The sequence below is a fragment of the Poecile atricapillus genome, chromosome Z, assembly GCF_030490865.1.
Source record: "Poecile atricapillus isolate bPoeAtr1 chromosome Z, bPoeAtr1.hap1, whole genome shotgun sequence".
Lineage (NCBI taxonomy): Eukaryota > Metazoa > Chordata > Aves > Passeriformes > Paridae > Poecile > Poecile atricapillus.
In genome coordinates, this window is record NC_081289.1 from 136,899,543 (window position 1) to 136,913,656 (window position 14,114).

The window sequence follows — 14,114 nt, forward strand, 5'->3', positions numbered from 1 at the left end:
TTAAGGCATAAACAATGGAAAAGTGTTTGTGACCAGCCTGAACATTCATTTTACTCCAATGCAACATTTTCTGGAAGACTTACACAGATTTAAGTGAATATATATCCTGAGGCATCAAGGTGTAATCAATACAATTGTATTTGTTACCAGTCTGAAAATTCATTTTACTCCTCTGTAACATTTTCTGGAAGCCCTAAATAGACATAAGTGAATACATGTCCTGAGAACATTTTGGGTTTTTTGCCGACAGCAACAATAAAGCTTGTGTTAGGAAAAAATCCCTCCTGAGTTCTGTATACAAGAAACTTCAGTCTTGAATTTATGTGATCTCTAAACTGTTGTTTGTCCCCCAGACACCCTGTTTCTCATTCCTCAAGCACAGACTATGTTCTTCAAACATATGTGTAAAAAGAAGTTAAACTTCTCCATTTTCCTCTGGCTCACTGGGCTCCAGTTAGAAGAATTTTAGCATGAACACATCGAAGCAAAGAACATAGTTGCCTGAAATTGCCTTTTAATATATTTCTAGTATTGATTACCATTGTTTTCCTATTCCAGAGGCACATTCACCCCCTTCTCCAACTCCCACCACTATCCTCTGTCTTTTCTATCTTTTCATTACACAGTTACCATCTCCAGCTTCCTCTACACCTATACCCCAACAAATGACACCCTCCATATTCACAATGGGTAACCCTGCAGACTCTGCTCAGTCTCTATTCCTTGATTCTGGACACCTTATGAGTAACTCAGTAAGTAAAATTTTTGTTTGGTTGGGTTTTACCTGTCTACACCCTTCACACATTTTAAGTCTGGTGTATTCTCAGTTGTTTCTTCTCTGTTTCTCTAGAGTTTTCTCTAACTCTGCATGATGAAGTATCCTGAGTTTACATTTTGAAATAAAATGTGAAAACATCCGCAATCCCCTGAATAAAATAACAAGTTCTGACTTAATGCTTTGCCATATATGAAAATTAATTGCCAGTTGTTTCTTCTATTCTATGGAAAAACACAGTATTGTCATCATCACATCCCACAGCCCACTGCATAAGATTATGTAATTACAACTGGAGATAAGAAAACCTTTCCCCGTGGTTATTCTTCAGAGTCTCAGCTCCAGAGACTCCCTGTTCTCAGGGAGTCTAAATCACTGAAGTTGTCTTCTAACTTTAATTTTCTCACAGCAAATTCAGACCTTCTTCTCTTTTGTTAACAATAAGCTTTAAAAGATCATCTGTCTCCCAGTAGCTTATCTCCCTTCTCCCCAATATAAGCATAAACAGGTTCAAACAAGGATTAAACCAATTCACAGATCCACTGCTGCCAGCAGTGAAACAGTATCTACTGCCCAGAAAGGCTTTAAGACATAGATACCTGTAAACTGTAAGAGTAAGCCAGAGCTGTAGCAGGTGCACTACGTGCAGATGTCCTAAAACCTCTGCCCTGGACTCTGCAACATCCCTTTAGAAACATTCTATTAGGACAGACCTAGTACCGTTTTTTTGTTGTTTTTTTTTTTTTTTTTGAAACAATATGATTCCTGCCCTCCTGCCCCAGACTGCCAAGCCTCTCTTTTGAAAGACTAACAATCTTACATCATCCTCTCTCTCAACATTCTCATATTACTCCCATTACTACTGAACTCTCTCCAGTACCCATTCCCATCTAAGCCTCCCTTCTTGAACATGGATAGCCACAACCCTCCTTTGCAGGAACATACCTCCTCTTAGTCATTAATATGACTACATACACAGAGGTTCTTCCTTGTTGTTTTCAACTTCAGCACCACTGCTCTGTACAACAGCTTTGTGCCCGTTTCTCTCTGCTGCTGGTGCAAACCTAATCCTCCTCTGTTCTCCAGAGATTTCTTTCTTACTGAGATATCACAACTCCCTTGCAACACTACAGCATCATGGGTATGCATCTGAATCAAGCCGGACGCTTTGAGCTTTTCACCTCAAATACTGAAAATTACCAGTTAGCTGAGAGTTCTGGTGAACTCCAGAAATAAAAAGGTTATTCTCAGGAACTGATCCTGTGCATCAGACTGTGACAGAAAACTGAGCTTTGACCAAACTACATTCTCCTGGATGAAATGCAACAGCACAGCTCTTTGCTTAGTCACAGAAAAGTCTTAACAAAGCCAAGGTGCCAATGATGCAACTGTTCAAATGCTATAAACTCATCTCCCAACCCTCAAAGACAAATCTAGAACTGCTAAGCAACTGGGGGACAGAGGTGTTTGGCCAGGAGCAGATGTGTCTTATAAATAAGCCATTGCAAATAGCCCTAGACCTAACTGTGACAAATTTAAGACTCTGCACAAATCAAAAATACAAGCATAAACAATATCCATTTGGGGTGTTAAGAAGAGTTGTAAGAAAAAACAAATGACCTATGATTCACTGGTATCCCTTGCTGAATCATTCAGCCGTGGCTTTCCCAAACAACTATAGCCTAAGGCAGACACAAGATCTGACTTATATTCCTAGAATTGCTGACAAGAATTTAAAATAAGTCCCTTCATACTTCATAAACTTTTCTGATTCCTTAGACTTAGTCCATCAAGCTACAATGACAAGAAATGCAAGAGAGAACAGACACACCTTCCTACTCAAGATTTAACACACATGTAAGAAATTCCTATTCTACTTAGACTGAGATATTTTGCTCTCAAGCAGGAATAGAAATTTGAAACTGAATTAAGAAATGGTATTTCAAGCAAATAAAAACGACTGGACCAAGGCAGATGCCTAAATGAGTACTTTTTCTCTTTTTCCCACCTCATTTAATCAAATTCCTTTTAAACTTGTCCATTGTTTGAGTATAGTGTCATTTATTCTGCAAAGTTACAGACTTCCTTGAGGAGATGACTCAATTGTATACTTAGTTTTTACACCAACAAAATGATCAGAAATACTAGTAGGAAGATTAACTACTGCCCATATACTCAAACAACACCTTTGTATATGACTCACCATCTCTGTTAACTCAGCCCTAGGTCTCTAAAGTGGTTCAGCAGAGCAGACCTACTGTTGAAAAGACAAAATGCCTTCCCAGGCTGCTGCTGGTACAGATAATCCAAGCTAAGCCCAGGGACTCTTTACCCTAAGCAGGAACCCAGTGCTGCCTAAAAAACTTGAAACAGTGGCACAGACTGACAGTTGGAACAAGCAACCTGACTGTAATACCAGGGCAGGAGGGCAAAACTAATGTCACAATATTCAGCCTCATACCCTATTCATCCAACCCACACTTCAATGCAGGATATGCTGCCAAATACACAACCTGAGCTGACACAAAGAGAGCAAACAAAACAAAAAACCAAACCAACAACCAAATCAACCAAAACCAATGAACAGACATGAAAGAGTGAAGAATTAAATCTTCTTTTAAAAGACATCAAGCACAATGCTGTAAAATTCTTCTGCATCAGTGGAGCTGTCTGTGCCCCCAGGGGGTAAGTCTAGCCCAGTGGGACCTTTTCAAAAAACACACAGTCACTTTAATCACTGCAGCTTCACTGATCCCTACGATATCTTCAGTACATTTAGGAAGGCTCTGGCAACAAGTTCTGGAACAGCCACACTCCACTGGCCACTACTCACTCTGCAGGCAGTCAGCATTGAGCAAGTCTTGGCACTTCTCATGGCACTTGACCCCGCACTCCCCGCAGCGCATTCCCTGCCGTGCGATGCCCCACAGCAGCCCCTCACATTCGTAGCAGTAGGTAGGAGTTGTGGCTGTCCACACTTCGAAGTTGTGTGGGGTTGTACAAGAGATGGGGTAAATTAAGGCTTGCAAGGTCTTCTTATAGACATGAGATTTCTGAAAGGCAAGAGCATATGTAAACCAATATCCAGGAAGGTGTTTGAGACTATTTTGTTGGTTAACACAAGAGTTTTACAGGAAAAGGCATAATCACCGCAATAAAGCTACATATTTGAGGTGGACAAATAAATCAAATATTTACATGTGGTGTCAGAGGACACACCTTCCAAAAATGTCCCCTCAGTCATTAGAAAACTTGGAAGACAACTATTAATATTTGTGGATGGGAAGTATCTTGAATAAAGTAAGTTTCACACACTGTCCCCTATGGCAAATAGCACAGAAGGAAATGGTAAACTTACTAATTCCAAGAAGTGTTTGGACAATATCATCAAGACAGATGATGTCTCTTGGTGTGTTCTATGAAGGACAGGGAGTTGAACTCAATGATCCAGATGGGTGCCTTTCCAACTCAGCATATTCTGTGATTCTGTGTATCTACATTTTTCAGGACTACATTGATACATTAAATATTATTTTCATGTGTTTGATTTCTTCTTCAAACAAACAGGAAGCTTTGCATCTATATTTCTTGATATCTGTGAAGCTGGCTCTGAATCTCAGAGAGCCAAATCCCTTTAATTTTCTTACTAAGAATTAAGAGAAGTCAGGCAACCTTCCACTTACCAGCTCTTCATCTTTAAGAGATGTTCTAGTAGCCATTGCTGAGGTAATTCCGGCTTTTCGGGACTGAACCAGTGACTAGGGAGGAAGAAATTTTGTTATTCACCACCAACATTTAGAAGTGAAATGGCATTACATGCCCAGAGATGTGAGCTCTGTCATGCCAGACACAAGGCCAGCAATCTACTGCATTTAAGTTGGTTTCTTAAATGACTGCTCTAATCTCAGAGGAGTGAAATGTATACTCTGAAAGTTCTCAAACTTGTTTCCATCTGTCCATAATCAGACTCACTCTAGTAAATGTCTATTTGTTTCTCTGAAAGACTTCAAGGAAACCTGGATTCCCATCTTCACTTTTACGTTCTGGTAGCAACAGAAGTCCTTCTACTGTCTACTTCTACTGAGGTCACTACTACAGACTCGCTTTTCTATATCTAACTTCGTTCATATCCAAAAGGAGATTATTTCATCAGCTTTACAAAACATACAACACCCCAAAATGTAACAGTAAAGAGGTTGGAAGCAACAAGGACAAAAGAAAAGGGAGTGAGTTGGGAGCGGAGGTTTGAATATGATGGTGCATCACATTCATCAGCCATCACTGAACACAATGAACTGCACTTCCATGAACTGGAAGAATTGCCTTTCACATGACACCAACACGCTTTGCAACTGCTGGGCATTGTCTTTGCAGCACCTCACAGTGGCATACAAGGCATTTTTGCAGCCAATCCAGTAACATGAGAGCAGGAAAGGATATTTAAAGATAGAAGCATTTGCTTTGAAATCTTCCAACTTTATCAGTTTTGTACCATTTATGTTCTGCTTTATGCTGCTTCAAGAGAAACCAAAAAAGTTCATTCCAACAGTGATGGAGCAGGAGAGAGTGTTGGATACGCATTCACTGCAATACTGCAGGTTCAAAACAAAAAGCAAAGAAGTAGAGGGGAAAATAACACAAAGTAAGGTTTTTTTTTCTGGTGAAGACTTGATCAATAGTCTTCACCTCCACTTACCATGGCCTGTGAAGAGAGAGAATGAATGCATTCAAAGGAAGTAACACAAGTTAATGCCATTATTGTAAAGATTTAAGATACAAGCAGTTACCTAGACACATACAAAGCTGTCCATGCATAAGCTGGCAGACAAAATTGTATGCATCTTTTCGCATGAATTACAGAATATAGAAACTTTGGTCTTTCTGTTACAGCATTTCTCTCAAGTATGAAATCGCTACGTGTACTGAATACAACCAACAGAAAACCATTTGTCCTGCAGAAGCTTTATTTCACCATATCATACAAGCATATGAAAGTTGTCCTCATTACTCACTTGGTTCTCATGCTTCCCCAGTGCAGAAGTCTACTGGCAATATTGCAAATAGCTTTTAAAATCCAAGCACATATGCTCATTTATCTATCCTCTAAAATTCCAGCCTTCTGGTAAGCTGCCAAACACCTCACATGGACATTATAACTTTCCCTAAGGTACTTGATTTTTAGCAAAACATTTAAAAATGAGGCAGGCCTAAAAACAATCAACTATTTTGTGTAAAGGGTAAAGAACATGAAAAATAACCTAATTCTGTCAAATGAATGAAATTTTCTACAAAACCATAGCTCATTCTCACTCAGATTTTTCAAGCCGTACTCCTAACCCTTTAGCATAAGAATTAATTTAACAAAACGCTTGAGCTTCTTGAAGTGACAATGAATGTGCTCATATATCAGGAAATTAAAGCCAGCTGTGTAAATGCTGTGTGGCAGAAGAGAAACAAACAAATCTCTTACCAGATCACTGACAAGTGGAATTGGCTTTTTTTTGCGTAGATCAGGCATGCTATCAATGCCATAGAGTCCACCTGCAGGCCTGGAAATTCAGGAGGAAAAAAACCAAACAACCTAATTAATTTAGGGCTGGGAGGGGTGAAGAAGGGGATGTTTTACTGGAGGAAGAAAAACAGCCAGAATATTATACTTAAGGAAGTGTAAAGTTAATGCTAAAAACAATTAAGTGTTTATCTTCTTCACACGCAACTATCCATACATTCCTGCCTGGTGCTGGTGATTAGGCGGGAGCAAGTCGAAGAGGATCAGCCCAGGGGCAGGATGCTGCTACCCATCTTCTGATTCTAGTCTAGAACACACTTAATACCAGCCCTTGAGACCCATATAATTATTAGGAAAAATCTGACACCGGAGGAGAAAATATATTATTTTTATTTCTATAAAAGAGACCATTCATGGTGCTCTGCATTTCCAGCCATGCAGAGCTGTACACACAATGTGTGAGGTGGCATTTGCTGGCAAAAGTGACAATGGAGCAAAAGGGCAATTACCCCAGCAAGTCAGTGCCTGATGAAACAGAACACCTTAACCTACTTCCCTCCTGATGAGACCAGCCTGGATAATTATACCTGGATCCTGCCACTTACTGTTAACACCACATGGATGTAACCCTGTAGCTGAAGACAGCCTATTAATCCAGCTTAAAGGCCCCCAGTAAATGCATCCATCTCTAAGGACCTTAGATAATGCTTTTTCCTAAAGCTGGAAACTGAGCACATACCTCTCTCTGCTGCAGGTGGCTTCCCCCATGCAATGAACACCCAGTCCAGCAGTCAAAATCCACAGCACCTGTCAGTGTCTTTCTCAGCCATCTCTCCCCATCTCCACTCTGCTCTCAGGCCTTGCTAACATTAAGAATATGGTTCCAGAGGTCATCTTCTTGATTACAGACCGCAAAGGAACCCTCTGCCTCTCCATCCTCAGCCATTTGTCTTCACTCCCTGCCACTCTGGCTTACACGTTTTGGTATTTGTGTGCTGAACTGGCTGGCAATTTCAGCCTGGTTATACTGTTGATTTGGTACAACATAACAAGTCAAAATGCTCTGCAGGAAAATTACAGGAAAAAGGAGTATGGGACAAACTGTTCTTACAGCCATAAAAACTACCTTTGGAAACAATCTAGGAAATCAAACTGCCACTACAAATTCACACATGCCATGAAAATTGTGAGGCTGATAAATGACAAGAGGCAACCTGCAGCCATTGGAGAGCAGGGCCTACTCAAGCCCCCTTAAATACAGCCAATGGCAAACAACAAAACATCCAGTGTGACCAAACCTATACTACAGCTTGAGGATGGACAAAGATGTCACAACACAGCCTAGCATGAGGCTGTGACAAAGAGGAAAACAGTCCATTATAACAGAAACAAGTGACAGAATTGTAATAGTACAATTCAGTTTTTTGATGGGGTGTAGGAGGGTGACGTGTCCGAGCCATGCCTGAGCTGACAGCTACTGCTGGATGAACAAGCTTGGTGGGAAGGTGAGCAGTCACGTGTAACTGCAGGAGCCATGTCAGCTCCACAGTTTTCCAACATTGCAGTTTTCCAACACTGGAAATCATCACAGCAAGGCCTTGCTGTGTTTTTTACTTGAGGCTATCATCATTTCTGATAGAGAATTCCAGAAAAACTTTTTGACCGAGTAATACCGCAAAAATCCCTTCTGACTTATAGAAAAATTTCACCCACATCGAGAAGTAAGAAATATGTTCCTTTCTTTTAAATTTTATTTTAAATATTGCCACATTTGTCTGCTGCCTTTATGTTACAAAACCTTTCCAATACTGGTGATACTGTTTTGGGGTAAAATAGGTGTCATTAGCAGACTACTCAGATGATGCAAAGAATCCCAGGATAACTTAAACCACAACACAGTTTATTGATAAGCTTTGTGTCAAGGGTTTGTGTAAATACCTTGAATTATGAAAGCATATATAAAATCAAAAGGGAGACAGTGTAACCTGAAAAGATGCAACAAAATGATCTCAAGTAAAACTCCAGAGTAAATGCTGCTGCTAGCAGCTTTTTCCTACATGATTTCAATTTTTTTTTCTAATTTAATTGAAAGGAAACTGTGGTACTCTGACATTTCCCAGGAAAGAAGAACATTAAAATTGCATGCTCTATAAATTCAAGATGAGCCTATATAAATTATTGTGCTTGAGAAACAAGTCTAGTTACAACCTGGTTTGTTGCAAAATACTTTTGATAGATTGAGGTTCATGAGAACCAGTGGCAAGCCAGGATGACAAACATATTTAAAAAGTACTTGTGTTTGTTACTGAAGAGAGGTGTCCTAGTACCTACAGTTACATACCCACATGACCTGCTTTTAGCTTGTTAATATTATTAAAATAAATTCAACAATTCCTATTTTTCAAAAGTGTTGTGTTTTCAGCTACCTCAGTCCCTTTACTCAAGCACAATTGCTACCTCACATGATAAATTCACAGTTGTTTGTGCAGACAGAAGAATTGACAGTGCCTCAAATATACACAGTGTAGTTTTATATGTAATAGGGTAACTCTCCTCTGCAGTGGATGTAATATTTATAGCATTATTATGGAGAGCTGTGTTGAGGAGTGAATAGCTTTTCTGTATGAGAAGATAATTTGCACTAATAAATAAAAGATATAGATATGAGATACTACAACAGAGACTGATCCATAATACCAACTATACCTTTTTTTTAAAGTGGTATCTCCAAAGCCAGTGATTACAGGGAGCTCCTGTTGCATTATACTGTAAATGAAAATTGCTTGAAGCATGTATTCATCTTTTAACAAGTTGTATCACACACAGGCTTCCATTAAATCTTGACAATCTAAGCCAGCTAAGGTGGTTTGCAATGGCAGAGGATGACTACTTCCTACAAAGGAAGCTCTAATCTTCCCATTGAAAGAAAAACTCCAAACATAAATGCTTTAGTATACTTTGAGGCTAATAAGCAAAAATGTGGCTAAGGGTGGAACTAAAAGTTTACCACCCACAACCACCTTGTCTGGGCATCCCTTGCATGGGATGAGTATGTCAAACTTTTGTAAAAACTACATTAGCCAGACTGCTTAGTTGTATTATGCATAGAAAAGAAAAATAATTACAATTTGAGGCAAACAATGCCTCAAATTGACAACACATGTTTAAGTAATTCAGGACCTGTAGGTGTATCCACCTTTCTGGCTAGGAAATAATTTGGTGTGCATGAACCAATAAACCAGGTACATTGTCTCCTTGTTAAAGCAGGAGAAGGTGCTGTTTATAGTTACAATAAATCACTGCCTCCTGCTCCTGCAAATTGCCAATTCTGCAGCAGCCCGCTCACTAAGTCCCAGGTTCCTTGGGAAAAGCAGGGGGTTGCTAGGCAGCTCCAGGCATCCGCAGGTGACGCTTTGTGGGAATATCAACACCACAGAACAATGACTCCAACAGCAGAAAGCCATATAATGAAACTCAGATTTAACTTCATGTTTTATTAGGGCAGTTTCCTTCAGTAGTATGAAAATTAACTTAAGCATGTAGCAAGCCAATGTCTGGCTGAGATTTCAGGGCAAATCTTGCTGCTGACTGACAGCTTCTAATAGGTGCCCCACCACCAAACCGAATCACCCTGATCATGTACCAGGCACATAACCTGTAAAATGTGTCACTGTCTTTTTCTTGCCAGAGGATCCCAGGGAGACTGCCATGCTGGCACCTATTACCACAGAGAGTCATGCTGAAATTACAATCAGAATTTGTCTGCTTCATGTGCTGCAAGTAGTGTGCTGTGGAGAGAACGCACAACCTGCTCACTCTCATCTGTGCAAAACAGGCATGATGAGCAATGCTTTAAAAATACAAACTGCAATAATTTCTAGAGTTAATGCAGTTTTAACTACAAGGAATCATTGCAAATACAGAACACTTTCTCAAGCATATCTTCTTCTTTTAAGAACAAAAGACACAGCACTCTTTCAGAGCTACTCTTTCCCCCTTCTGCTGCCACCAATGACTCATTCAGGATTTAATCCAGACCACTCTGAGGTGCTTAGTAGCAATTATTTAATACTTCTGCTATAAGCACTTGCCACCAACACATTATAGATTATACACTGCAACTACAGCCCTTGTTCTTAACCACAGGTCTGGAAGACCTGCATATCCCACCTCCAGCTGCTTAAGAAGAGACTGAAATACTGCAGCAGACCAGCCTTCTGTGAGGTCTGGCCACTTGATTATTTTAAAAACATCATAAATGCTATTTTTACTTAGACTGAACTGCAGACCTCTAAAGTACATTCTAATTATAAATACAGAGGTAAAAGGTCTCAAAATACCACTTACCCTCCTTTGAGCCAGGGTGGTTTTGATGGATCAGCCTCATCTTGGCCCTGAAGTGTGAGAAGGGAAAGAAAAAAAAACAGCATGAAATTAGTTTCCAGAAACAGAAAAAGTATTTGTACTATATTCTGCAGAAAGGGTAACGAATCACACTGCATGCAGGCAAATGCATACAGAAACTCTTTCAAGCACCTCCAATGACCAAGATGCCAGGGTAAGTCATACAGACACAGACAGACTATGCAATTTCCTTGGACAGCCAGGACTGGAACCTGAAGAGCCTGTTCAGTGCAACTCCTCATTCAAAAGGCAGTCTTGAAGACAAACTTTTTATTTTTTTCCAGCTCCAATGAGTTACTGGAGAGCTCCTGTTACTACAGGTCACCACTTAACATGAATGTGATCATAATGAAGATGTTATAAATTAAAAGTCCTCATAAAAAAATGCACAAATGACAGACTAACATAAGCCTCTGTATGAACACTTGCAAGCTTTGCTCATGCCCAAATGCAGACTCTAGTCTCCTAAGCAAAGAGGTCCCATTACAGCTCCACTCACTTATTTGAAAGTATTTAGTATCTAACAGGCATGAAACAAGGGCCACCACCTTCAGGATCCCACAGCATGATGGAAAACATCACAGACTGCAAATGTGGGGATTTGTATTTATGAATTCAAACCATGGTCTTAAGTTCATATTAAGAGTACATCTTTAGAGTGATGTTCTGCAGATCTTGAGTGGACTAATTAGAAGTGGTAAGCATTTGAACACTTGCAATATACCTGCAAGAAACAACAGGTTCTGGATAAGGGGCAAATGGTTACCCAAAACTGGAAACCCCTGTTTCAGATCATAGATCACATGTTCTCCTGCACCCCCTGAAGGAAATGTGGCTTTCACACAGGACTAAGCAGGTCACAATAGCTAAAACTCCAACCTCAGATAATCACATCTGCCAAGAGAAAAAAGGAGGCTGCAAGTCACACACAGTGAAAAAGAAAGTATTTCCAGCCATGGAACTCACAAGGTGAGAGTCAAAAAAGTAAAGGAGCTTGAGTCAGGAAATAACATCCAACTTTATACAAAATGAAAGAACATAGCCCCAAAAGAAAGTTCTTTTTATTTTTTTTTTCCAACCTGTGCTCTGCGTGAGCTGTGCAGCCCCACACTATTCACAGGTGACAGACAAAGGCTCCCAAGAAGAGCAGAAATAACCACGGAAAAGGAGTTCTCCTAGAGATATCAACCTGATCAGAAGCATATGTCCAAACTTCATATTTTTGAGTCCTACAAATTAGGGAATTGGCAGGTTTAAGAACTACATATTAGTAATGTTTATTATTTTATATTTAAACAGATTGAACAGTATGATGTTATCCACAATGGAATGGACCTGATCAGACAGGTCTGCAGAGCAGGAAGGGGTCCAGACCCACAGTCCAGTACCACCATGTTTCCCCACAGCTGCAGCAGCACACCAGGATCCATCAACCTTTGTTTTCAAAAACCCATCAAGCCTGAAATTTGCATTTTCTCCAGAGGGATCCGAACCAACTGCTGGTCAAGAAAGATATTATAAAGTAAATGCAACCAGATCCTTCTGAGCACACAGGGGAGGACATCTCTATCATTGCATCTGAACACTTGGAAGAGCTGTGGTTAGAAAGCAACACTAAAATGGACAAAGGTTTCTTACTTGACTGAGCTTGACAGCAATGGCTCAGCTGTGCTGAATGACAGAGAATGACAAACACAAACATGGCAACATTGACTGGCAGAAGCCAGTAACAAAGTTCTCAATCATTTTATGTGAGAAAGAAATAGAAGTGACTGGTATTTGAGACATCAACAGACCACAAAACAGTGTGTTCATTGCAGACTGGGGTCCACAAGAGCATCAAGAATCTGGGAAAAAAGGGGAAGGAAAGATATAGGGAAAGCTGTTACCTACAGTTAAGCAATTTCCTACAGGCAACCATGAGTCAACTGAGAACAACCAGGAATGTGGACATGGGAAGGGCAGAAAGTACGATCAAGAAACAAACATACATCATGTCCCAGATTCATGATGTGCGAAGTAAAATTTGCCAGGAGTTCCAGATAATTCAAATAAACAAGGAAAAATATAATTCATTTTTACCAAGCCTTTCAGACATGCAAATAAAAAAATAAATTAAAAAGCAGAGTTTCTCTAGGGTCAAGATTGAAAATCACCTGGGCATAACAGCACAAAACAAAAGAAAGAGCTTTCAGTAAGTGGCAATATTGATAAAAGGCCAAAGCAGGTGATGGCTGTGTGAAAGCAGGAGTTATCACCTGCTGAAAGCAAAGTAAAGAGCCAATGTGCCCCAGGCAGCCTTCTCCCTAAGAAAATGCCAAGAGAACCAGCACCTGACATCCATCAAATGAGGGCTGATGCCTTGAGACTGTAGAAGAGCCAGTGCAGTATCCATAGTTAAAGCGTGTGTGTATGTGTGGAGGATGGAAATGTGATCCAGACTAGTGTAGGACCATTACTGGCTTCAAAAGCTTGAAATAGTTCTGAGCAAACCTGAAGAAAATAATTAAGATGGAGGCTACTGAAAAACAGGAAAAAATATAACAGAGGCACAGCCAATTTTGCAAACATTCTGCCTTGTTTCACAAAACAACTATTTTCCTCTAACCATAAAATTAATTATGAACTGAATTTTCATTTAAAAAAAACCATTTTGATGCAGTGCCATGTGACGTTAATAAAGACCGGATAAGCTGAGGAGGAGAAAGGAGCGTTCAGGTGGATAAACAAGTAACTGTAACTGAGCCAGCCATGGACAACGCAATAAGGAAGCTAGTGGGAGTAAGTAGGATCTGCTGATAAAATCTGGAAATGACAAACCCAGGAGAATTATTGACACTGAATCCATAGGTACAGTAGAAAGAACTGACAGCAGTAAATACTGCAACAATGGAGGATTAATCATGCTAAAAATGGCAAGGTCAAAGCCTCAAAGGCTGCAATGCATTTGACTGCATACAAGGTGTTCCTTAGTGGAGAAAAGAATGAAACAATGGATTTGAGTTCTAGTCATCACACTGACCATAAGCCTCTATGATATGGCCAGGTAGGAGGAGAACATAATCCATAGAGTATGTTCAATGAAATGTCTCCACAGAAGTAAAAGTGCCCTAGTACTATGTTGTCAAGATTCCTTCAGAAAAGCATATGGAGTCTTTTTATTCTGTATCAAATCTTAAAAAAAATCACAAAGGAAAATGGCAAATGTTGCTGGAGGATGTAAACACAATCCTAGAAGGAGAAGAACAAAACATCTTGCTTATTCTAGCAAAAAGAACCTTCTCCTATGCTTGTTCAACAGGCAGTTGAATGGGAGAAGAACGGCAGCTAAACAGAAGATGAAAATTCAAAGGTGTCTCACAACAGCTCTGTTGAAGCCTTTCAAAAGAAGAAGCAGACACCAAACAATAACAGTTCTAGAGAATT

The 14,114-nt window shown here is 39.9% G+C and overlaps 1 protein-coding gene across 1 annotated transcript in view; it reads right to left on the reverse strand.

Moving 5' to 3' along the window:
- The window catches only part of UNC13B (unc-13 homolog B), a 207,796-nt gene that overhangs the window by 74,206 nt on the left and 119,476 nt on the right, over window positions 1-14,114 (reverse strand). Inside the window, exons 11-14 of the mRNA XM_058864730.1 lie at window positions 10,632-10,678; window positions 6,246-6,324; window positions 4,459-4,533; window positions 3,609-3,828 (exon numbers count right to left, since the gene is read on the reverse strand). Coding sequence (XP_058720713.1) covers window positions 3,609-3,828; window positions 4,459-4,533; window positions 6,246-6,324; window positions 10,632-10,678 — 421 coding nt within the window. The remainder of the gene's footprint in view (window positions 1-3,608; window positions 3,829-4,458; window positions 4,534-6,245; window positions 6,325-10,631; window positions 10,679-14,114) is intronic.